The sequence below is a fragment of the Astatotilapia calliptera genome, chromosome 23, assembly GCF_964374335.1.
Source record: "Astatotilapia calliptera chromosome 23, fAstCal68.1, whole genome shotgun sequence".
Classification (NCBI taxonomy): domain Eukaryota; kingdom Metazoa; phylum Chordata; class Actinopteri; order Cichliformes; family Cichlidae; genus Astatotilapia; species Astatotilapia calliptera.
Window position 1 is genome coordinate 34,992,087 of NC_137443.1, and position 26,546 is coordinate 35,018,632.

General features: G+C 39.4%; 1 protein-coding gene across 3 annotated transcripts; it reads left to right on the plus strand.

The window, feature by feature from the left end:
* Positions 1 to 263: 263 nt before the first annotated feature.
* On the plus strand, positions 264 to 26,026 carry cfap221 (cilia and flagella associated protein 221). 3 transcript variants are annotated; one of them, XM_026160063.2, is made up of 25 exons: positions 264 to 389; positions 677 to 877; positions 1,018 to 1,118; positions 2,786 to 2,872; positions 2,995 to 3,090; positions 3,466 to 3,566; positions 3,752 to 3,855; positions 8,439 to 8,598; positions 10,344 to 10,473; positions 10,907 to 11,027; positions 11,170 to 11,281; positions 11,367 to 11,454; positions 14,147 to 14,236; positions 15,180 to 15,275; positions 17,274 to 17,361; positions 17,600 to 17,691; positions 18,099 to 18,179; positions 19,467 to 19,574; positions 19,659 to 19,829; positions 19,906 to 19,991; positions 20,060 to 20,138; positions 20,929 to 21,029; positions 24,036 to 24,131; positions 24,244 to 24,351; positions 25,504 to 26,026. In XM_026160063.2, the coding sequence occupies exons 2-25, from the start codon at positions 748 to 750 to the stop codon at positions 25,679 to 25,681; spliced, it is 2,604 nt and encodes an 867-aa protein (XP_026015848.2). In that variant the 5' UTR covers positions 264 to 389; positions 677 to 747; the 3' UTR covers positions 25,682 to 26,026. The 3 variants fall into 3 exon arrangements, with proteins under 3 accessions (XP_026015848.2, XP_026015849.2, XP_080153469.1); XM_026160064.2 differs by lacking the exon at positions 14,147 to 14,236; XM_080297343.1 differs by lacking the exons at positions 264 to 389; positions 1,018 to 1,118 and having other exon boundaries at positions 740 to 877.
* Positions 26,027 to 26,546: the final 520 nt, after the last annotated feature.

The window sequence follows — 26,546 nt, forward strand, 5'->3', positions numbered from 1 at the left end:
GTTTATTTATTTACTGTTAAACGTAGTGATAGGACATCTGCGAATATATTTAGCAACATATCCATAGAAAATCTAAGTTTTAATTAATTTATATATATTGATTTACTGTGTAGTAAACGTATTCAAACAAATAACAACACGTAAGCTTGAAGCTTGACTTTTATTTTGAAAGTAAAATGTTTAGCTTCCCGCCTAACATCGGATTGTTTACGTGTGTAACAACACAGGCAGCCGACGAATCAGGATATTTGTCCCACCCCTTCAGAGTTTGGTGGTCACCACGGTAACGGCCGCGTTTGACAACAGCAGTAAAAGGTGTTGAAGCGAAAATACACGAAACACGACTGCTGTATTTGAATAAATAAACGCACCGCCTGTCTGTTACATAAGTAAGTCCTGTTTTTTAAGAGGCTTTAATAAAACTATTTATATGAAGCTTTTAAAGTTATTTCGAATTATTCATATTAATAGTCAACAGTACATGGGTCATTTGCAATTTTTAGCATTCCTAGCGTCGCACATGAGTTTGTAATTTCTCACTTTTATAGTGAATGCGTCAATGAGTCTAACAGAAAGTGACTTTATTAAATTAACTCTATTTTCCTTACATAAAAAAAGAAAAGAGAAAATAATCGCCGTGTTTCTTTCATAACCCTTCCTCTGATGATGCCTTCAGATGTCGCAGTGACTGTCCTCCGACCGTCTGTCGTCCCTCTCGTGAGGAGCAAGGGCTCATCTTTTGCCAGGATGGAGGTGGCTCTGTCTGGGCCACAGACGCTCTCAGAGCCCCTGAGGAGGAGGGCATCTCTACCTCTGAGCCAGCTGGTGGAGGCGACCCAGAGCAGAGGCAACATCCCCAATCATCTGCTGGAGTCAAGTACATATTAACCATGACCTCTGAAATCCTCGATAGAATTCATAATTGTAGTTTTCTGGAAGCAGTGATACTAAGTACTTGATTTTACAATGACAACTTAGGTTGAGATTTCTGTTTATTTATTTATGTATTTCTTGTAGAAATCTATGCTAACCTGAAAAGCAACAGCCTGATCCAAGCAGAGCCCTCTGAGCTTCACTTCAGTGGCTTTGAGCTCGGCAAGGATTATGTAAAAATCCTGGTGAGGAAAGTCCTGCTGTTTTCCTTTACTACTTTCCAAAAAGCAAATGATGTAGCTAAATCACAGGGCAGGTGTTATGTGGTTTTTGTCTCTTTATTTTGGAGTTATTGTAATAGGAATGTACTTGATAAATGTGACATGTGACACCTCATTTGAGCAGGTAGCTTAATATTAATGGTTGTGAAGACACTATATAGATATGATTGAGAAGATAGTGCTCAGATCTCCTCTGTGGATAATTACCACAGCTGTGTCAGGCAGACAATAGAGATGGTGTTGGGTCAAGGCCTCTGGTTGTTTTTGTTGAATTTTGCAGTCAGCACTAACCAGACCTCAGTTTTGGCACCCACCAGAGATGTGGAGTTGCTTTGTGTCTTATTATGCAGTCAAACACAAATGTTTTACTGTAGCTAAAATAAGACTGTTATTATAATGTGAATCATGAGTGGGGACCTACAATGAAATATATGAAGTATATGAGATTTATCATTACCAGTTTCAGTAATAGCAAGCATGTTGCGTCCAAATGAATGCAGACTGTATTTGTTTGACAGTCTGTTATATTTAAATAGGCCAAAATACGTCTAGCAGCTAAAGGATGACAAATACTCTATTTGAAACACTAGTTCAAAAAAGGCATTCTGGCTATTACTGAAGTAGCGATTAAGTGTAAATATGCCTGCAGTGCTTTTCTGTTTTCACCAACCCCCGTTTGTATTTTCCATCAAATTTCTCCCACTTATTGGATGTCACCAAGCTGCCAGCTCAGGGACAAATACAAGTTTGTGATTCATCAATAAAACTTTTTGATTTAAACGCAAACAAAGATTTCAAAGACATTTTTTGGATTTGCAAAGAAAATTTGCAAATCCAAATTTGATTTCAAAGGAAAATGTTTGAATTAATTGGATCCACAAGCAAAAACAAAACTTTAGACTACAAAAAAAATTCTGGGGTTTCTAGTTAAGCTTTTGGATTCACACACAAACATTTATGGCAAACAGAACCTTTGGATTTGTAAACAACAGATTTGCATTAATTAACTTTTTTTTTAATTCAGAGACAACAATGTTTTATTTGAAAACAAAAACTTGGAAGGTTTGGTTTCTTATAAAACCAACTCATTCAAAAACATTTTGAAACATTTTGTTTGCTAATAAAGTTTTTATTTCAAAGGAAAACTTGCAAACAAAACTTTTTTGGATTCACAGACAAATATTTTTGGTTTGAAAACAAAAACATTAGATTTGATTTTGATTACGAAACAAAATATATAGCATCTAATTAAATCTTTGGATTTGAATCAACTTTTTTTCTACAAATAAAACATTTTTAAAACATCGTCAGTACTTTTGCTCTAAAGTTTCTTTTTGATTACAGACATTTTGTGCTTGATTGCATTTTAAAGAAACAGTAACTTCAAACTCAAACAGATTCAATTTGTATTTTCTTTACAAAACATTAAAATAATTTTAAGAATCCTATCGCATCATCAAGTCCTCTCATTTGGTTTCCATTAGGGTAATTTAAAGTGAATGGGGGACTGATTTTACACACTGTGAGCATGGTTGAGCACTGTAAGCACCAGGAATATGGAAATGGCTTTCTCAAGTGCACATTTTAAGTGGAATGAATGATTTTTTTCCTCTCCTCTTCCTCTCCATCAGAAATTAATCAACATCTCATCTGAAGTTATGAATATTCATGTAATTCCCACCCAAACCAAGTACTTCCAAACAACTTATACCAAAAAGGTATTTTTTTTTCATCGTTCCAACTTGCTGACCTGAATATAAGATTATAACTCCACTTGGCCATGAGTGCAATCAGTGTTGTTTCTGATGATTCAGTCTTGTTCCATCTGTTTTCCTTCCAGTATCGACTCATCCCAGGCCTCGCCTACACGCTGAAGGTCGGATTCTGTCCTGATGAGTGGCGTTACTTCTATGACTGCATTCGAGTTCACTGTAAGGTTAGGTTCCAACAGTTTCTGTGCCATTGTGGGCACTCTGTTACTGTTTGGCAGGGAGTCAGCTGCAGTGTGCTAATGCTGTTTGTTTTGTGCTTAAATCGTTCCACCAAAGGCATTAAAGACAAGTTGATTTTTGCAGAATTTACACTGTGACTCCCTGCAGGAGCTAGCTGGTGTAACATGCATCTTATCTTACTTATGGAGTTTAGCAAACATTTAAACAAGCAGGATTTACTCTCTGCTTTAACTTATCTACCTTGATCTTTACTCTGAGAACTGTTTTCATTTTTCTCTGTGCTTCTTTCACACTTCATATCCTCTCTCTTATGTTTTCTCTTGATTTTGTTCATTCAACCTGCCTACACCCTTTCTCAGGGGGAAGATAACCTGTTAATTCCAGTTCATGCTTACCCTGTCATCGATGACCTGCACATCCCTACTCATATCGACCTACCAGCTGTAGCACTCAGACAAAGGTGTGTGTGTGTGTGTGCTTCATGTTAGTCTCTATGATGGACTGGTTTATTTTGACCTCACGTCTGCCTGAGGTCTTGCCTGTCTCCTTGTATTCTTCCATGCAGCCAGCCATGATTTCATTCACCCATTGATGTCAAGTCATAAAAAAATAATATCATCTCTGTCTTTCTTTCCTTGTCGCTAGTGTTTGCCATGCTATTCCTCTGAGATGTAGCTGTCCCATTGGCTTTGAGTTTCAAGTGCATATTATTCAACCCCATGAGTCCTTCTCCATCCACCCCCTCACAGGTAACCATTCACTGAATGTTTTCTGTTGTTGACTGGGTTTTTTAACAATACAAAAATCTGAATGTTCAGATTAGAACATATAAGCAGTCTAATCTATTGAACAATTACTAATGGGCTGTAAAGCACCACATCTTGGGCACAGAAGGAGCAAGTCTGCGGGACTGGCTCTCAGTGACGCAAGCTCTTGCAGGTTCTGAAAATTCTGTGTTTAGACAGTCATGCTGACTTCAGATAAAATGTTTCCCAACTTTAAAGCTCTGGCTAAGGAGTTGCAGGTAATTCAGCCTTCTGAGCCTTCAGAAGAAAATCAAGCCAGACTTGTGAAGTTATCAGTCCCAGTTTGGTCTCTCCAATGTAGAGGTCTGGGCATTCCTTGTTGCACTGTACAGCATACACCACGTTGTTAAGTTTGTGTTTTGGAGTTTTGTCTTTCGGGTGAACCAGATTCTGTCTGAGTGTGTTGCTGGGTCTGAAATGAACCGGGATGTCGTGCTTAGAGAAAACTCTCCTGAGTTTTTCTGATACACCGGCTACATAGGGGATGACAATGTTGTTGCGTCTGTCTTTCTTATCCTCCCTCGCTGGTGTCTGATCTCCTTTTCTGTGCCTCTTTGCTGACTTTATAAACGCCCAATTAGGATAACCACATGTTTTAAGTGCTTCCTTTACATGTGTGTGTTCCTTCTTTTTCCCTTCAGGCTTAGAGGGAACATGTTCTGCCCGGTGGTGTAGGGTCCTAATTACTCCAAGTTTGTGTTCCAGAGGGTGATGGGAGTCAAAGAGGAGGTACTGGTCCGTGTGTGTGGGCTTCCGGTAAACTGTTGAGGTTGCCATTCTCTTCAATGTGCACAGCGCAGTCCAGGAAAGGCAAACAGTCGTCCTTTGTGTCTTCCCTGGTGAACTTGATGTTTTTATCCACAGCGTTAATGTGAGCAGTGAAGGATTCCACTTCTTGTGTTTTGATTTTGACCCAGGTGTCGTCTACATATCTGTACCAGTGGCTGGGTACTCTTCCTTTGAAAGAGCCAAGAGCCTTTCTTTCCACTTCCATCCATCCCATCCCATCCCGTCCTTTTCAAGGTCTTGAAGGCAACCTATAACTTTCTTTTTGTAGCTGCTTGTGGGGTCTCGCTTTAGGGCTTTGTAGGTATCATTGTCACTGAGGAGGGCGGTGATCTTTGTGTGGTAATCCGTTGTGTTTAGGACCACGGTGCACCTTCCCTTATCAGCTGGTAATATAGTGATGTTGTGGTCCTTGCTCAGGGAAGCGACGGCCTTCTTTTCTTGTATTGTGAGGTTAGACGGAGGGACTTTGGCACTGGAGAGGGTGGTTGAGACTTTCATCCTGATTTGCTCTGCTTCTGTCTGTCATAATTTATTAATCCGTATGGCGGTTTCTGTGGCTGTGATGAGGTTTTTTTACATTTATGAAAACAAATGTAAACAATAATGATAAAAACAATCAAAAATGAACACGGTTAAAGGTACTAATAAAAGTTACGGGTAACAGTATGATTATAAATCACATTAGCTAGGCTAACACTTGCAGCTTGTGTCTCAAACAAACATTGAAGATTCAAAGTTCCATAATTCTGTATCCTAGATGAGTTCAACTAGGCGTCAGATATTCACCATTTTGATAATAATGGTAGACTTTTCAAAGAGACGTTCATACTGAAATAAATGTACAACTAGGCTGGCTTTTGTTTAATTTTTCTCCTCTTGTGGATGCAACCCATAATGTGGGTTTCTTCTGGATAATTTATCAAACATGGTTTTGTGTAAATAACATGAGAATGAACTATGTAAATATTTCTTTTGTTAGATTTTTTCTACATTGCCCTGTGAAAAGTGTCCCTAATTAATGAACAGCGGTAAATGTCTGAGTTTTACCGGGAAATAAAAGTGTAGGGAATTACAGTATCATATTTAGGCTAATAGATTAAGGATAAGCCTCAGCAGAAAAAAGCAAGTGTCCTGCACTTCCTCAAAACCTCAGCCCAACGTTGTGCATGCAGTAAGTCACTGCAGGACTTGAAAGATTTCTTCTGCTTCCACACGCTCAGAATGATCAGCATTCATGGTCTGGGAAGCTTCATAACGCAGGGTGAAAAAGCACTTGGATCTCAATCGCAGCTGAGAGAAACAAATGAGTTTCTCATTTTGGAAATACTTTTGTGTATTTTCTCCTTTACGTTTACGCAAGAAACAGGTCCACTTCTCAACAGAGCTCAGCATTTGTAGTATAACACAACAGCATCTTTTTGGTCATTTGTTATTCTTTTATAGTAAAGTCATTACCGAAGCCTTCTTTGATCAGCCCAGTAGTCAGTCAGACACATTCATTATGTTTCAGAATGTTCATTTGAACTGATGGTAGCATGGATGGTAATGCACTGCAATCACTGTGACATTAAATAGTAGGTCAGCGCAGGTGTTACCAGTGACACAAATGAAAGTTGATTAAGTGATGTGACTGGAACTGTAGTTAGCTTACAGTATTGATTGTTTATTGAGAACTTTTAAAGTAATTTATTGTTTTCACTGCTAATTAACAACAATAATAATACATAATACAATAACCTTAATTCATAATTTCTTCCCTTATGATGGATTGTTTATTCATAAATTTTTAACTCTCAATCCTAAAAAACTACTGGACTATTATTATTATCAGTTTATTGTAAAAGCTCCCTGAAAAGCAGAGAAGACCATGTTTGTCACTATATTTGTCACCAACGAGACAATATTTGTCCTGTGTTGGCTTCATTTTATTGCATCCTTGTTGGAATCCTGCTCCTCACATTCACACACACTCTTGTATCTTTTAAGATTAGACTCAAAACGTTATTTTTTTGATAAAGCTGATAGTTAGGGCTGGATCAGGGTAACTGGAACCAATCCTTAGATGTACTGCTATGGACTCGCACTGCCTGTGGGACTTCGTGTGATGAACTGAGCATTTATTTTCCACTCACCTCCTTTGACATCCCACGTGTTTATATACCACTGCAGCACGTCACTAAATTTTAGCCATCACTCTCCCTTAGTCTGTGTTTTGTCCTGTCTCCCTATGCTCTTTTTTTCCCCCTCACCCCCCACCAGAATGCTGCCCCTCCGTGAGCCTGATTCTGCTAGAGGTTTCTTCCTGTTAAAAGGGTTATTTTCCTTCCCACTCTCATCAAGTGCTTGCTCATAGGGAGTCTTTGATTGTCGGGGTTTTGCCTTGTCATATTGAAGTAACTAATATTGTGATTTGGAGCTATATAAAGAAATCTCGCACCTGTCCTTTTGTCCAATAGAAAAGTAATGCCCATATCCACGCTGGAGACGACGTCATTATTTTCCTCCTCCGGCACACGAACTGAAATCAGCTGATTGTAGTGCAAGTGCGTAGGAAGAGAAAATGCATGTTTGTTTGATTGTTTTTTTTTTCTTTCTATCCATCTGGTGGGCAGATAACTGAAGAACCTTTGTAACACATTACACCCTATTTGGGCTCAAGGTGGGATTAAATCAGGGATCAGCTCTGAGCTCCTTCTTGTTTGCAGTAGTGATGGACAGATTGACAGATGAGGTCAGGCAGGAGTCTTCATGAACTAAGATGTTTGCAGACAACATTCTGATCTTTAGTGAGAGAAGGGAGCAGGTGGAAGAGAACCTGGAGAGATCGAGGTATGCTCTGGAGAGAAGAGGAATGAAAGTCATTAGAAGCGAGACAGTCTAGATGTGTGGGAATGAGATGGAGACAGGTGTAACAGTGAACCTGCAGAGATCAGAGGTATAGTGAATGTAGACGAGTTTAAATATCTGGGGTCAGTCATCCAAGCAAGCGCACAAGAGAGATAAAGAAGAGAGTGCAGGCTTGGTGGAGTGGGTGGAGACAGATATTGGGGGTTATTAACAGCAAGAGTAAAAGGAGAGATTTACAAGTTGGTTGTGAGACCTGCTGTGATGTATGATTTAGAGAAGGTAGCACTGAGAAAAAGGCAAGAGGGTGAACTGGAGGTGGCAGAGTTAAAGATGTTTCATGAAAGATTTTCACTGGGAGTGACCAGACTGGACAGGAAAAGAAATGAGAGCATGAGAGGGACAGCTAAGGTTGAGCGTTTTTTGGAGACACAGTTGGAGAGGCAAGGCTCAGATGGTTTGGACATGTGCGGATAGTGGACAAAAGATACTGAACATGGAACAACAAAGCAGGAGGAAAAGAGGAAGACCACAGAGAAGATCATGGACGTAGCGAAGAAGAACGCGAGGACAGGGTGAGATGGAGGCAGATGATCTGCTATGGCGAGCCCTGAGAAGAAGCTGAAAGAAGAAGATTCAAATTTTAACTATTTATTCAGAAGCTATGGAAACACTTAAAAAAAAATAATTTAACTGTCCAGTGCTCTTAGCTAAAAAATCAACAAGTGCAAGTGTTAAGTTCACTTATTTTGTTTGTAAGACCTGTCTAATGTTATGTAGCTGGCTTTCTGCAGTAGAAAGCCTTAATGCAGTCACCTGTGGTTGTAAATCACTGACCTAGGTTAGCCAAACACATAGCTCCATTATTAATATTTGTTTTCTCCCTCTTCCAGGTGTGATACCAGCCAAAGGTGAGGCAAAGATAACTGTGACCTTTTGTCCACTCCAGTTTGAGACTTCTCAAATCACCTTTCAGCTGGTCATTTCACAGTTCAACACCAAGCCTTACCTGTGTACCATCACTGGGAGCTGTGCACCGCACATAGCTCTCAGGTAAAATTTCACAACTGAGTAGAAATACAGTGTTGTGTTAGAATGTTTTTACAGATGAACAGTTTGACTAATCAAAATGTCAGTTTTACTTAGCTGTTGGTGTTTTGTTCCTTTCACAGTCATGTTTTACTCTATTACTCTCAGTTGCTGTCTTACTGTCCTATCATGTGCTTTTGCTCATAACAGCTGTGATCCTCAGCCTAAGTACAACCTCAAATTCAAAAACACCGGGATCTCATTTATGCTATCAATGTACACTATGTAACAAATTGAAGTCTTTCCACCAGTGCTTTATTGTTTTCACGAGCATCCGGCATCCTGAATGATAGCTTGGTGAAGTTTGCTGTTTTATGGTAAAAAACAGTTCTCAGCTTGTGGGAGTAAGTTTACCGCTGAACCACATGGGAGTGAAAACATCCCCCAAAATATCTGGGGACAATAACTAACTGGGTTCAGAGAAAATGGGCACATGTGCAGATCAGAGGTTTTTCAGCTGATATTAATTTGGTTCCCATGAGAAAGAGGGTGCTATCCATCACACAGCAGTAGCTCCTGACTCCATCCCCTGCACTGTCTGGTGTTATCTTGGCCAAAAGTTAATAATTCATGAAAATAGCTTGGTAGCTGCTGCAGTGATATAAGGATGGATACAGCTCCCAATGGATGTTTAGCATATAAAACACTCTCCCTCTGTTTGTTGTTCCTCACGGTGGAACCAAATAAAAGATGATAGATATGCAATGGAAAGATTAAGGAATATATGCTAGAGCCAATGTTTATCCAGCTCGAACCAATGTCTGACATGTGCTTGTTACTGTGTTCTCTGCCTGACTTCTCTGACATAGAGGCTGCTCATAATACAAACAGTGACTTGAGTGATTTTGCTTCTGTGTTGCAGAACGTCATCAGTCTGATGTGATGCTTGGTAATAAATCTAGTGCTTCTTTGTGACCGAATGTTCAACTCTTGTTAACTCCTTTTTAGCCGAAGGTTGCAGAGTCAACTCAACTGTGATTTAAAGCTGTAGTTGGCTAGTTCTCTGTCTTGGACTGCATTGCTAAATTAATAGCCATTTTGAATGAACTGTTTTTAATTGTAATTATTAGGCCCTGACTCCCAGCTACCCTGACACCGTGTATTCTCTCTCTGTTCATATATCATTTGATAAATACTCAGAGTCTAGAGCCATTCCTACTCTTCTGAAATAACTATTTCTGGAACATTCGTAAAGGGATACCTTGACAGCTAGCTTCTTCTGATTGAAACCCATCTGTTTAGAAATGATCCAAACAACAACTTCAATGTTTCATCCACTACTTGGGGGCTAGGTTTGCAAAGTTTGCTTTTCTATCCACTAATTAGCCATTTTAGCAGTTCATAGATTGCTTTTAGCTAACCATTTATCCACTGTTTTAAACAGTTTCAGTTTTAGTCAATTCGTTACTATTTCAACACTTTCCCATGTTTTTTGTTTTGTTAATTATTTCAAAAAATGATATGAAATTTTTTCACTATTTCAGCTAATTATTTCAACAATAACACCATTACTGTGTTAAACACAGCTCATTTTCTGCTTAATTTGAAATCGTTCTCTTTTACTAGGGGTGACCTTTTAGTGTGAGATTATTACAAAAATGTAAGTTGTGCTTACTTTAGCAGTGAGCTAATTAGCAAGTATTGAATCAGTTTTGGTATACTAATATATATACATTTTTTCACTTTTTTCCCTTCCATCTTTCTGTTAGTGAACTGGAAAAAAAGTTCAGTTATGAAAGTGCAGTGACTGTGAAACACAAAGGAGCCTCACCTTCTACCCTAGTGCTTCCTCGAAGTAAATCCAAATACAGGGCAAATAAGGAGGCTGACAAGTCAAAGGTATGGCCAACCGATGGTCTGACTGATTAACTCACTAAACTTTCATAATCCTGTTTAGTTATATTTCGACAGGTTAATTTCCCTGACTCAAAAGCAATGAAATATTTTAATAGTTTTTTTTTTACATAAAAATTATCTTTTCTGTAAAACTGTATCTGCAGTACCTCTGTTTTGGGAACTCTGCTGGGAAAACAGTAGCAAGTAGTAGCAAGACCCTAGCATAGACACACCAGGCATCAATAAGAGCAAATATGATAAGACAGACAGAGCTTGAATAGGAAACACATGGGTTGGAGGTGGGTTGCAAAGTGGTTTGCAGAGTTAGGATGTTTAGAAGGGCATCAGATGGGATTAAGATCAGCTGATTTTCTGGGATGGCATCTTGACTTTATGACTTTTCTTAACTAATGCTACTCTTTTTCCTGTCCTATAGGCAATCAGGGATCCAACTAATGTGAAGTTTAAATTGCCAGTAGATGTCTGTACTCCTGCAGGGGTGGCAAAGATGCTGATCAAAGACTCTAATAAACTCAGCTCTAAAGACTTGAAGCAAGGTAGATGCAACCGAGTGTTTTTACTCTTGACGCTGATATGCATGTCAACATTGTTGGCATATCAAATCAATCACCTCTGTTCAGTTTTTGTTGAATTACATGCATGCATGTCTCTTTTCTGTTTGTGCAACCTTCACTTCAGCCATGTCCTCTGGCAGCATGATAGCACGGCAAAATAAGCAGATAAAAGAAGCCCTGTTCATGAAAAAGGTTCAACAAGACATGAAGGAGGAGCAAACAAATCACCTCAAATGGTAGGTTTGATTAAATATTAAAACTCAACCAAAGTTACTGAATGTTTAATAGATGTGTTTACTTTATGCACCCCCTTTGACTCAGGCAAGTCCATCTGGGTATGGACCCCATGTCAGAGCATGCAACAAGACAGATACTGGAGGAGAGAGAGATTGCTCAGCATGAATATATGGTAAGTTATTTCAGCTCGTGTGGATGTAAAGAAACACTGTGCTCATTGATACTCATTGAAACCAGAGGGCTTGGCTAATACACATTTTCCACCAACACAGTGGAAATAACCTCTAAAAAGTTCTAAAAAGGTATCAGGGTACAGCGGCACCAGGTGTAAAGCCATCAACACTGTGTTGATGGACAAGAGGTCAAAGTCTGACACTTACATGTCCCTTTGCTAGACTAAACTGTCACATTTGGGGGGCCCCACAACAATGTGTGGGTACTATACTTTGTTATTCTGAGACATGAGAAATTTGTGGGGGGAGAAATGTAAACAAAGAGTGTTGTATTAGGCTGTTGCGTAATGTTTCCTGAGAATTATGGACATCTTGACCAACCATAAACAAAAAGTGAATCAGAAAAATGTTGAACAGAAGAAGACATAAAAGTGTAGGCCCTGAGTTGTTTGAGTTCTTTTCCTGTGTTTTCTGAGAGGTGTTGGAGATGGTGACAGTTTGCTGTGTCTGCATTCGAAAGGGAAGATTAAAAAAAAAACTTTATAAAGAATTCAGAAAGTGTATTTAATCATTCCTTATCTGACCATCTTTGATTTCTTAACTTTATATACACCGTGTAAACTGGAAAGTTCTTTATATCTACAGCCCTTACTGATAAAAGTTTGACCTTCCATTAAATGGAGTTTTAATGCATGAAAAATATTTCTTGCTGAAATAACTGATGGGAGCCCAACTCACAGGATCATAGAAGCTACTGAGTCTTTGCCCCATGGGCTTGATGATGGCGGTACATAATTCATGGGAGGCTGTAAAGCGGTGAACTACATAGTGGTGCGTATAGATTTTCAGATATCCCCATAATAAAGCCAAACTCTTTTCATCACACCAACACACCAGCATGTACATGTAATTCCTATCATACATAGTGAATATAATAACATATTGAAAGAAAAAAATACGCAGGACACAGGAGGACACAGACCTTGGGAGGATGGAAATGAGTCCTAGTTGGACAGTACTATCTTGCAGGGTAATTTTGATTCACCAAGTCCTCTCTTCTTGGTCAAGGTATTGGTTTTAGTAGAACACATTTTTTCTGTTTTCATGTAAGACCTTGGAGACATACTCAAATGTGCTGATAGCTCATCAGTGCGTTCCATATTCATACCGTTCACAGTACCTTATTCAGATGTAGAATTATTGGATCCACAGTGGGGTTTTGACCCTTTACATAAAAACCCTCTTGACTGTATGATTGATTTTTATTAAGTCGCCATGGAAATAGTGCAGAGTCAGCCAAACTAATGTCAGTTTTGAAATATGAGTCTCTCTATGTCCTCAGAAAGGTTGTTTGAATAGTTATCAGATCTCTCACAGACACTTAACAGCACTTCCTCCCCATCTCCTTTCCACCTGCACACTTTATAATGCAAATACACACATGCACACAAACACACAAAGTGTCCTCTGCCATACTCTTTCTGTTTTACAGCCTTGTATCACCACACTTTGTGATTTTATGGGAACTCTGTTGTTTTTATTATACTGCCACCTGTCATCATCTAATGTTGGCCCTCTGTGGAGTCTTGACTGGAGGCCAAAGAAATCTGTTTGTCTATTTGCTTCAGAGTTATGTAGTTTTATAGCTTTGCAACATTAATTTTTGCAACGTTATTTTTTCCTCAGCCAGGCTGTGATGGTTAAGTTTACGATTCTGAGAATTAAGCCATCAACCTTTTTTTCCTCTTTAGCCAAAGAGGTTCCAAGTTTTCCTTACAGAGGATATAGATGTTGGAATGTTTGTTTTCCAGTGGCCCTGCAACAGCTATCACTGCCACAGCTTTCCAAAAATAGATAAAATATATTTTTATTCCTTTTTATTCCAGTCAAATTGCAAATCATTTAAAGCCTTATTCACAGCTGTTCACTGAGCATCTCAGAGAGGCCAGATCTTTCACCACTGTAACAGAGTGGGTGTGATCAAATAGTGCAAAAATTAGGAATAATGTCTCAGTGCAAAGTTGTACTGAGATTGCATAGATTTTTTTTTTAATTTTGTCATCTACGCTACATAATATCATTAACCAGTATTAAATGGCTTTAATCTACACGCCTTGAGGCAGCATTATAAATAGACATGATTCTGAAGAGGAGCACCTCTGAAGAGCACTGACAGTGAACACAGTTCACAAATACAAACTCAAACTCTGCCAACTTCACTGGACTTCCCACCTCATTTAGGATGGACACAGCAGTTCTTTTGAAATTTGTTTTTCACATGCGCCAAGTTAGCTGGGTTAAGAGGACCATGCAGCATTAACCTATGCTGCCATCCACGTCGTGTCGTAGTGAATTAAGCCCCTGCTTGTTTCAGAAAAACCAAGCCAAATTTTCCACATCCGAGTTCAAAATTGGCCCGATTGCTGTCCAGAGCTTCCACTAAACATTTGGAGTTTTATGAAATACTCCAAAGAGCACAAAGGAAGTTTCCAAAACTGGACCAGTTTTTCTTTTATTTTCCAAACCACTTAAAGTGTTGCTGTGAACACAAAAGAAAACAAAAGAATTTGTGAATGATTTGCAAATGATTGCATTATGTATTTTATTTATATTTGAAATGGCATCAAATTGTTTTGGGAGGGGGGTGGATTCATACGATCTTTTACTGTACAGTAATTGACTGTTTTATAGGTGAAAAGGGGAGCTGTAGGGCAAGAAGAAACCTTTGCTGCTGGACCACCTAAAATGTTTTCAAGACGAGTGCTTTGTGAAGTAGGACAGGTATGTCGTTAACTTAGTTTTTTTCAATTCAATTCAATTCAATTCAATTTTATTTATATAGCGCCAAATCACAACAAAAGTCGCCTCAAGGCGCTTCATAGATACAGAGAAAAACCCAACAATCATATGACCCCCTATGAGCAAGCACTTTTTTTTGCTAAGATCCCCACAAGGAGCTCACCTCAATGGGAAAAGGCGCCGGCATGGTTTTTCCTTATGGTAAATGGTAAATGGACTGGTTCTTTTATAGCGCTTTTTACTCTGAGCACTCAAACCACTTTACACAACTAATTCATTCACCCAATCACACCCATTCACTCAAGCACTTTTTCTAAACTGTTTAGTGCTTACTGTCTAACATTCACACTCACACTCCGATGAACATATCGTAGAGCAACATGGGGTTAGTATCTTGGCCAAGGATATTTAGCATGGAGACTGGTGGAGCCTGGGATCGAACCACCAACCTTCCGGTTAGTAGCTGACCTGCTCTACCTTATGTGGGTGAACTTCTGGAACTTTTTCAACACGACTCAGTAAAGTCTCAGGCAGCACAATGTGCCTCCACAGAAAATTCTGAAGCTTAAGTCGCTGAATTGAAAAACTGCTGCATGATGATCTTTAATTAATACTAAGTATATTCTGTCTTAGTGAATGTGTGGATATGCTTCTACCAAGTACCAGAAGATCTTTTATTCTTTGTACAAGAGCAGTTTCACGCACAAAAGAAAAAAAAGAATCAGTTGCTCATAGCTCATTTCCAGTTTAATCCAATCTAATATTGACTTATTAGTATTCCACTTTCTTTTGTCATTTAAATACTCCTAGCAGAGGCCTAATAAAATTAAACTTTATGCTTTTTTCATGTACACTAAATGTGCAGTTAACTGTCGAACACGAGCAAGTGAGATTTAACAATGAATGTGTTTCTAACCTGTTCCAGGCCCCTGAGGGAGTCCCGGCTTTCCAGTTTTACACCACTTTTCAGTGGGAACTGAGACGAAGAGTTCTCAGACTGTTCCAGCAGGCAGCTCACAAGGTACAGTCATCCATATACTGCAAAGTCTCTGAGGTACATGAGCAAGTACACACATCCATGAGCATTTGCTCAATGCATCGTTCACATACACATCCCTCAGGGGAGGGCTGTTACACCAGCGCCTGTCCCTTTTGTTTAGCTATGTGTAGCTCAAATGTATCTTCTTTACAGTATAGTCAGTTTTCCTGTGTGAGGTGCGTCACAGTAAAAGTAAAGAAATGTAGTATTGTCCACTCTATGACCTTGATGTTCTTCTTTAGCTACTGCTATGCTGACTTGGTGGTATGTTTTGGGTCGTCATGCTGGAAGAACAATCCAAGGGCCATCGTTCAGTTTCTGGGCCAAATCCTGACTGATGGCAACCCATTCTTTCATAATCAGTGCTTGGAGTTTGTCACAATTAGAGGGTTTTTGTTTGTCCACCTGCCTCTTGAGGATTGACCACAAGTTCTCAATCTGATTAAGGCCTGGGGAGTTTCCTGGCCCTGGACCCAACATTTCAATGTTTTGTTCCCCAAGTCTTCACTTTGACCTTATGGCATGGTGCTCCGTCATGCTGTTCTTCAACAAAATGTTCTTGGATGGTTGAAAGAAGCTGCTGTTGGAGGATGTTTTGGTGCCATTCTTTATTCATGGCTGTGTTCTTTGGCAAAATTGTGATTGAGTCCACTCTTTTGGATTAGCAGCAGCACCCCACATGAATGGTCTCAGGATGCTGTTGGCATGAGACAGGACTGATGGTAGCGCTCACCTTTTCTTCTCCGGACAATCCTTTTTCCAAATGCCCCAAACAATCGGAAAGGGGCTTCATCAGAGAAAATGACTTTACCCCGGTCCTTAGCAGTCCACTCACTGTACCTTTTGCACAATATCAGTCTGTCCCTAATATTTTTTTGGGAAAGAAGTGGCTTCTTTGCTGCCCTTCTTGAACCCTGGTCATCTTCCAAAAGTCTTCACCTCACTGTGTTTGCAGATGCACTCAAACCTGCATGCTGCCATTCTTGAGCAAGCTTCGATCCCACAACTGAATCATCTTTAGGAGACCGTTCTGGCCCTTTCTGGACTCTCTTGAGCACCCTGATGCCTTCTTCACAGCAATTGAACCTCTATCTTGATGATCCGATAAATGGTTGATGTAGCTGAAATCTTAGTAGCAACAACATCCTTGCCTGTGAAGCCCTTTTTATGCAGCGCAATGATGGCTGCACGTGTTTTCTTGCAGGTAACCATGGTTAACAGGAAGAACAATGATTTCAAGCATCACCTTCATTTTAACGATTCCAGTCTGCTATTCTAACTCAATCACCACGACATAATAATCTCCAGCCTTGTTCTCGCCAACATTTTCACCTGTGTTAACGAGAAGATTATTGAAATGATCTCAGCAGGTCCTTTTATGGCAGCGATGAAATGCAGTGGAAATGGGTTTTATGGGATTAAGTTCCTTTTCATGGCAGGGAAGGACTTTGCAATTCATCTGATCACTCTTCATAACATTCTGGAGTATATGCAAATTGCCATCATAAAAACTGAAGCAGGAAACTTTCTCAAAACCAATATTTGTGTCATTCTGAAAACCTTTGGCCACGACTGTAGGGGCTCAAATACTTATTTCACTCATTGACATTTAATTCAATTTCTGACTTTTAATGTGTTTTTTCTGGACTTTTGTTGATATTCTGTCACTCCCCATTAAAATGAAACTACCAAAATCAGGTTCATTCGTTGGAAGTGTTGATACTTACAAATTCAGCAGGGAGTCAAATAATTATCTCCTCCAATGTACCCACTGCTCCTTCTTTGTCCTCTTCCCAATGCTCCCCCTCCAGGGCTCATTATTGAATAAGAGAAAAACCAAAGGGCTTAAATGTCAAAAAATAATTAGAATTGGAGTGAACCTGAAATCTCTGTCTGACATGTCTCCTGAAATCACAAGTGTGAGTGAGAAGCTTTAGCAAAGCAGTAGCACCCTGCACCACCCTCGTCTCTCCCTTCCAGGTTGTGATTCGACGTCGCATGAACCGGAGACTGGCTTCTTTGAAGAAACTGGCAGACAGTATGAAGAACCTGCCCTTGGCACAGAAAGGTTTTCATTATCCTATGATCTCCTCATTCAGAAATAATCTCATTATCCGATGGCAGTAAGGCACGCTTTATTGAATTTATTCCTTGAGGAAAAAATGAAATGATTATGAGGCTCATAACACATATGCAAGTGTCTGGAACAGAGTTCTGAATGTGAACACTGAAAATTGCAACAAGTCTGGAGAAATTAACTTTTATTTATTCTTTTTTTACATGTCACCTCCTCACGTTTGCTTTAGCTGATAAAGAGAAGACATGCGACCTAAAAGTGTCTGCAGACAAAGTCTTTCCATCTTCATCCCCCTTTTTCTCTAATGAAGATGACCCCCTGGTGAGTACCGTGCACAACTGGTAGTGGAAAATAAAGACTTAACACAGATTTTGAACTGTTCTTGTCCAGTGTTGTGTAAATTAATGTAATCATTAGCAAAAAGTGTGTGGTAATTTATTTCGAATCAGTTTACCTTTCAACCTAACTGGGAGATGACACCCAAAAGACAAGAAACCACTGACAAGTGGGCACTAGCTAGTGTCCTGCACTCGAAACAATTTTCATCCATTATTTCCTGTGAAAGACGTCCTTGATCAAACCGTGGAAATCAATGAGGACGCTCACTTTCCCGTACTTTGATTAAATCTTTCATTTCCTACATGCCCCACAGAGAGAGAGAGAGAGATGGGGTAGCCTCTGTGTTCACTGGAACAAATAATGCCATTTGGTCTCCTTCATATTTCTAGGCTAACATTAATTTGCCTGAACTACCGGTGGATACTCTTGATGTGACTGTGACATCGCACATTCCTTTCTTCAAGCTACAGGTAGTTATTTACATCATACACAGCACTTTCAGATCAACAAATTTCACCCAGCAGCAGTGTTGATAAGGAGTAACATAACCATAAACCAGTATAGACCGTATATATAGATTAAACTGGAGCTCTTTCTAACCTTTCTAGCTTTTGAACAAATGTGTTTGGTGACCCTGTGGAGGGCTCAGACACCTAATTTTCACCTTCACCACCGTCAGCGATGCCAAATGCCTCATACAAAGTGTCAAATTACTATTAGTCAAGTCAAGTCAAGTCAACTTTATTTGTCAATTCTGCCACATGTACAGGACATACAGAGAATAGAAATTTCGTTACTCTCAAACCTCTCTATTAATACTGTCATGTATGAGAGCATTTGCCTGTAAAACAGTGCTTTACTTTTCAAACTGGGATATATTTTTCTGAATACTCCTAGAATTATGAATGTAAAATTTTGACCTATAATTATTTTTATTGTTGTTGTACTATTTTATAGTGAAGCGAACATGTAAAGTGCATAAAGTGCAAAAGTCTTATTTGTTCGCTAGAAAGATGGGAAATAAGTGCAACAATTTATTGAAACACGCAAACATAAATTAAAATGTAAATACATGTAATATGAACACCTGTTGTCTTCAGCAAAGTCTGAGCTTTCTAAGGAAATTTCTTCAAGTGTTAACAAGCAAACCAAAAACATTGCTCTGAAAATGGTCGGGTACAGGGACTGTACTGAAAACAAGTGAAAAAGCAGCCAGTTTCCAAAGAAAAATTCAGAAAGAGCTTCAAAAAGCCCAAAGAACTATTGATCAAGACCACTTAATAAAAGACAAGTGCTCACCTAGAGTAGCTTGTACCACGCTTCAAAATAATGCACTTCCTCTGACACAGGTGACGAGTACTGTTAACACAAAATGTGACAGTGTAAAAAACTACATTTTATGTTATCTGGGTCATATTCTGCTTACCTTATAAAAAATCTCATCCTTTGAGTGTTTGACTTTTGAAGCTAGAGTGGATTAACAACCACTGTAGCATCATAAAAATTAAAATTAATCGACCTAGGTAGTGATAGAAGTATGATTTCCAGCGGAAACCATATTTTGGAGCAAATTTTACAACTGTTTTGTCTCAATAACCGCTGAGATTAGAGTTCATTGACAAAATGCTTCATTAACTAGGATGGCTATAGAGAGACAGCGCCTCTAAATGGATTGTGATGGTAATAATGGGGTCATAGGGACTCCTTGTCCTTGTTGATGTTATGTTGTAACCATGCTTTCTGTTGATATTATGCAGGTCCCTCTGCACTATAAGCTTATGGGCTACCAGGCTGTGTCAGCTTGGGAGGCATTTAACTCTTATATTCCCATGACTTTGGCTAGGCCACTGCGTACTGGAGCTCCGGTAACTAAGCACCACATGTTTATTTATAATATATCAGCTATGTATTTATCCACTTATTTGCTTTAAAAATTCTCCTTTTTTTAGGACAAGCTGGAACCCAACAGAGCTCATTTTCCCATGACAGAGGACACCACAGCAGGAGAGCAGCATGATGAACAAGACAAAGATGCAGAAACAAAGGATGATTCCAGTCTCTCTTTCTGCGCCCCTGAAAATCTGCTCAGACCTTTTCCAGCAAACCCACTGAGAATCTTTGTAAGGCAGTATTAATCAGGTGCAAAATAGAGGTGCTTTTCTATTTATGATGAATGTTATTATTATTATGTTTCAGAACCCAGCTCCGGGACTTCAGACCTTTAAAACACCCCCTAAATATTTGGAGAGTGATTTGGAGTTTCATCTCTGCCCTCTGCCCAGGTAAGTTATTCTCACCTTTATGATCAATTTGTTTCTACGAAACGTCAAACAGCTCATTCTGCTTTCAGGTATATGGTCCCTGAGAGCACATTGTGTGGCATAAGGACCCAAACGCCACACACTCAGAAGAAGTTTCTCAAATGCAAGGTAATTTCCCCCTCATTGTGCAGTTCACGAGTTTCTTTCAGATAATTTTTGTGTCCCATATAGAACATGTCTTCGGAGATTTTTGGTAAAGCATGTTAAATAAACTTGTTCTTACATATTGAGCTTTATACACCATGTCTCATTCACAAACCACTATTTTCTATGTCTAAGTAGAAAAGTATCTTGCCCAAAGATATGTTTGCATGCAGAATGGAGCAGCTAGGGCTCAAACCACCAACCTTCCAATTAGTAGATGCACTGCTTTCCCTACTGAGCCATAGCCATCCCACAAAACATAGAAAGTGCTTTTCACTTGTAGTTGATCTATCAAAAACGGCTCCCGTTTTCTGTCTGAAAATTGACATGTCCAGTGTAGCTCAGTGTGATCCCACCAAATCAGCTGATGACTCAGCTCTTACCCTTCCTTCTACTCATCCAAGTGGAGGATTTTACGTAGGCAACACTGTTTAAGCTGCTGTAGCCATGAGCAACAGTTGCTGTAAATCTGCAAGCCACTTTGCAACCCATCTACATCGCAGCTCCTACTGTCACGCTGGATCTGACCTAATCAATATCATATCTGCTGTCAGTGATGCCTGATCTGCTGTGTACTGGGCCTGGCTCCTGCTCTCTCCACCTCTGGCTTTACACATATGCACACTGAAGGGCGGACAGGTCCCAGCACAGAGCCATGCCACCAAAAATAAATTACTGCAAATGGGAAAATCAATCATCTTCTGACTATAGTGGTCCTGACCGAAATGTTTCTTTTTTTCATGATTTATAACAGGAAGTGATCCCTGGGGTTATGAAGTGGAAAAATTTGGATTCTATCACCTTGAAAAGTCTTTCAAACCAGGCCGCACTCACCAGTGACTGTGCTCCACGCAGGTTGGTCAGAAATATTTTGTCCTCTTTGCTTTACAACGTGAGCTGTGTGTTGAGAAGAGTTCAATCTGGCCGCTGACACGAGTGAATCAAAACCTGCAGATGAACTTTTCCACTACATCACTGTTTATGAGATGTGTCGGGTCACATTTTTCTTCTTATCTGCTAAACTAGGCGGCAAAAAATGACTTCATACCAAGAGCAGATACCCAAAAGTTAAAGAGAAGGTTCTCATGTTCTCAATAAGAGTGTCCAACTAGAACAGTGTCGGTTCATAAGTTTGTTTATGGTACTTGTTTACAGAGGAGAAAGTGGCTCTTGTCCATTTCCTATGTGAAAGAATTTGAACTTTTGACCCACTCGCTGCCAGACCACTTGAAAGACAGCGTTTTCACAAACTACATCAATATATTTTTAAAAAAGACAAGTTACATAAGCCACAGACTCATATTGGTAGTTAATAGTTACCTACTCGGATATAATCCTCTTTCTGCAGTTTGGGATTCACTCTATCATCTCAGTATTCCAGAAACACGACTTCTCACTATCTTCCAAAATAAATATGTCATGTCACATCCACACTGCTTCCAGCTCCTGCCAGGATGCAGGATGTCAAACTCTCCACTTGTAATCGAGATAGCGGAGTTCCTTTTACACGCAAAGAGTTGGAGAAGATGGTTGTACAGTATGTAGGTATTGAAGCACTTATGATTTTGGAGTTAAAATGCTGGGCGCCATTTCCAGCTTTATAAAACAAAGTGCTGTTATTTTAAAACTGTCCATTTAACCAGATAGTTGAGAATAGTGTTTTGATCAAATCAGAGGTTCTAAACGCTGGTGGGGAGAAAAGCCCCACTCAAATCTTCTTTTTCACTTAGCTCTAGTGTAAATAGCCAGATTTAGGGGTTTTTACAGCTGCGGTTATCCATTATTTTTACTTATTTTGAGGTAAAATCTGAGTGTCTATCTGTAAAGATAGAAAGCTTCTTCTGATTCTAAATGTTTTCTCCTTTGCTATGTATATCTGTGTGCGCATGGAATCTAGGTCATACAGTATGGAGGCTTCCCTCACGCTGCAAAATAATGATTTATTCAATCCTCAGTCTAAATGGGCAGTGAATAAATGATGATATTTTTCATGTAGTGTATTAGTGAACACAGCATTGGGCTGTCCTGTTCTATTTGTGGTGGGCTGTGTGCTTCTGTCTGCGCCCTGTCATAACTGATACCAATCAGGTGTGCAAAACACTCTGTGTGTCTGACCTTTCTCAAGCCTATACCGCCATGTGCATTGTAATTTGTCTAGCATGAGAGAGTTTCTTGTTTAAAACCAATTTAAGTACCAAAGTGAACATTGGAAAGCTAATGAAGCAGCACTCCTCAAGAGATCCGAAGTCATCTCAAGTCTTTGTTTGACAAGATGCCTGCATAATCTGGGCAACCACAGTTCACGTGGTGCATTTGGGAATGTGTGGGTTTGAATCTCTGCTGCAACTCTGTCTTTTTACCTTTCTGCCTGCTATCCTTTTTTTCCCTCACATGCCTTGTGCTGCGCAATTAGAGCCAAAGGAAAATATTCACTTCATACTTGTCAGTACCTACCTACCTGAAAAGTGTAGATATATAATTGTCTGTGAAGGTTCTCAGTCATCCAGGTCATCGTAGTCAAAGGAGCTTGCAAAGAAAAGCGTCTGGACTTCTTTAAGTTGCTTGAAGACGTTTCACCTCTCATCCGAGAAGCTTCTTCAGTTCTAAGGTCAAATGGTGGAGAGTCCCAGATATAAACCTAGTGGGAGTATCCCCCCACAGAGGGACAAAAGGACCCCCTGATGATCCTCTAATCGCCTGAGCCAAGGTATGAAACTGGGCATGGGTCCCAATCAGCCAGAGTTTCGGGTGAGCTCATTGTGAAACCTGGCCCCACCTTATCATGCGAATTCCTGAGGTCAGATGGCCCAGGATGTGAGTGGGCGTTAAGGCGTCTGGGAAGGGATCTCAAAACTGGATTATAGATGGCAGAGAGTTGGTGTTGTAAACCCCCGCCTCTGTTCAAAGATGGTCGCTCACAGTGGACATAGATGGCTTCTTTCACTCCTCTTTCAAACCATCTGTCCTTTCTGTCCAAAATGTGAACATTGGCATCCTCGAAAGAGTGTCCTTTATCCTTAAGATGCAGATGGACTGCTGAGTCTTGTCCTGTGGAGGTGGCTCTTCTGTGTTGTGCCATGCGCTTGTGAAGTGGCTGTTTGGTCTCTCCAATGTAGAGGTCTGGGCATTCCTCGCTGCACTGTACAGCATACACCACATTGTTAAGTCTGTGTTTTGGCGTTTTGTCTTTCGGGTGAACCAGTTTCAATAATGCATGAGAGTAACTACCTCTTACAAAGTGTAGTATTAAGTATTTATACAGAGTAAGTGCCAGGTTAACACACATTACAGTTAGCTAATTATCCTACGCTCGATAATGTTAACATATGTAACATGAACAGTAATAGGAACACAAAAAATGCAGATACAGTCCACAACTACTGGGTGTAAATATGTAGTACTAATCATATATTTATATGCATTCAGTACTAGATGTAACACATTTTACATCTAGCTAAAAAGGCTATCTAACTAGCCTTGGCTTGCTAATCTTTAACCAAAATCTTATTTCACAAAAACATAAATGCAACCCAGGCCAGGTCACAGAGTCTTTATTTGTACATCCTTTGCCCCATCATTACAAAGTTGCTCTTTAATATTTTTAAGGAATCCCTTGTTATTCTGTGGTATCACTAACATTTGGCTTATCAGTGTTCTTTTTTTTTGCCCCTAAGTGGTTTCAGCTTTCACTAAGGAGCACCTTTATCAAACATGTTTGAACTGAGATATGAAACCACCTTAAGCACTCCTTTCATCTCAGTGAGACTGAGGAGCTATCTGAAAATTATCTCAATTCATCTGATGCACGGTGGTCCAGCTCTTCAGGGGAAAAAGCGCTGTATGTGTGTGTTTCCTGTATAGATCTGTCAACTACAACACAGAGATACTTCCACTCACCGCAGCTTCTCCTCTCGCCAACCTCCCTGATGATGATGTGGCCCCGCTAATGGACACACTGTAAGTAGATGAGGAACTATATTGATCTTTGTGCTGGGAGCTTCTTTTTTTATGGGTCTCATGGGAAAGTGCTCCTTTGATTATTTCACTGTGTGTGTGTAACCTCATGCAGGTGTGAAGGCTCAGGAGTCCAACTGACACCCGAGATGATCAGAGCAGAATTCTTGTGTGGAGAAGTTCTCGTCTCCATTAGCAACCTCGACGCAGGAAAGACAACCGTGTAAGTGTAGGGATCGTGAGCGTGCAGCAAAGCTAAAAGATTACTCATACATACAGTCTGGAAGAGATTCAAGAGATAGTTTATGGCATGATGAATGGATGTTTACATGAAGGAAGCCCTTCACAAGCAATAAAAGGGATGAATGCTCCTTTGCACACACATAGATATTTTGGAAAAGACAAAACACATGTTTAGTTTGAAGAGGGGAAGTTGTCAGGATATACCAACCATTAAGTTAATAGATTGAATCAGTTCGTGTACCTAAAGTTTGTTCCAGCAAAAGCTTCCTGGGAGCTGGGAGTTTTTTTTAAGTGTTGTCATAGCAACGAAACTGATCTTTAATCTATTCAGCTTATAATCACATTAGATGTAATATATTGTAGCAAATATGTTCTTATATCACTGGTCTATGCTGATAGCGCCATTTCTCAAAATTTAATTTAGAGGCCAAAAAATATTTGTTTAGGTTTTCAGGATTTTATGAAAAACATAAACACATTAAATAAAATAAAATATATATATATTTTAAATAGTGATGATTAATGAGGTAATAATGATACTGTTAATACTACTGAGTAGGGCCCAACTAATATAGGAATAGGATTAGCCCAGTAGCGATACTGATATTTGATTATATGAGAATAGCAAATATAAACAAAAGCCAACCTACTAGTGAACAGCTTTTTTTTTTTTTAATCATACAATTAAAATGAATGGTAATGCTTGAGTTGTTTAAACATTACAATATTAAACATTTTAACACCTGTAGATTTTGGAAACTTATTAGCATATGCTAGAAATCATATGGGTTTTCTTTTTTGGGTTTCACCAGTTGTAAAAGAAATTTAACAATTTGCTCAGTACCATTTGCCTCAGTCTTATAATGGATTTATTCGTGCTATCTCTCCTTTTGTTAATCTTTTTACAGATTTACTCAGTGCAAAATTGATGTGACATAATTGATAACTATTCACATTTTAAAAAGGCAGCTGATATGTTTTTGTTTTTTAAGCTTTAATTTAGTTTTTATCATTTCTCATCATTTTTAAGGTTTTTTCTAAATTGTCGTTGAGAAATTAGGAACGATACGTGTTGTACTCGCTACTACAGCTGCTCTTCTTCCATCTGTAAAGTTAAATTGTTCTGTCCCAGGCACCAGAGGCAGCATCACATTGAGGCGACCTACAGGTCTGAGTTTAACCAGATGGGAAAAAGAGTGATGACTAGACTGAAGCAACTTGGAGTCACTGACAGAACTTCTCATTTACCTGAAGAAGACCGTGAAAAGCCGAAGCCTGTGCACACACATCCTATACACTCACATGAGTAAACACCACTGCAAGACTACAGATAAGCATTATACCCATCCTACTCACTCATACAACACTCTCCTTTGTTGGCCCTGACATGTCTTTGAAATAAAACCTGGTTACTTTCCCACCCACTCATAAGCCTCCTTTCTACCCACTCAAAATTACCAGTGAGCTCCCCTACTGTGCTTTTACAAAGCCTGAAAATTTGTTATCCCTCCACCTACTCAGATTCATATATAAGCATGGCTGCATTTTACACACCATTACCTACATTAAATGAAATATGATCGTTCTGCATTTTATATTTGAATTCTTTTGTAAAAGTTTATTACAATTAAATCTTATTATGTTATCCACCAACATATAATGCTTGATGTTTGACCACTGACTCTGACTCTGTGTATTTTCCATGTTCCTGCTGTAACATGACATTTAGATTGAGCCTGCACTGATTAGAGTCAGCTATTTGTCTGATGTGTAGCTACCTGAAGAAGAGATATTATTTCTGTATTTATTAGGAACATCAGTTCAACATTTATATTTTTGTGGCTCTTAAAGAATAGATGCTTAGGTCAGTAATTAGTTACCAAAACAGCTGACTGGCTGTGAACTCACTGGGTTGGAGTCCAGTTCATACGTGTTCTCCGACCCCTAGAGGGAGCTCCAACTCTATGAGTGTTATAAGGGTCTCCACATTTATTTGTCCTTCAGTGAGTATGCTCGCTTGTAATGACTCTGCTGTAGAGAAATACAGTAGAAGTGCAGTATATGAACTTGTTTTACAGACATGCAAAAAAAGGGTCAGATTTTTTTGACATGGGGTTAGGTGCAGTGTACTAAAGCCCTTAGCCATGATCCTTCACTGTCAGAATGCATTGAGGT

Excerpts from the sequence above, each read along its gene's own strand:
- cfap221 (XM_026160063.2), top strand. The coding sequence starts at position 748 with ATGGAGGTGGCTCTGTCTGGGCCACAGACGCTCTCAGAGCCCCTGAGG. Across the intron at positions 1,119-2,785 it reads AGGATTATGTAAAAATCCTG|AAATTAATCAACATCTCATC; the intron begins GTGAGGAAAGTC and ends CCTCTCCATCAG. Across the intron at positions 18,180-19,466 it reads TTCCTTTCTTCAAGCTACAG|GTCCCTCTGCACTATAAGCT; the intron begins GTAGTTATTTAC and ends GATATTATGCAG.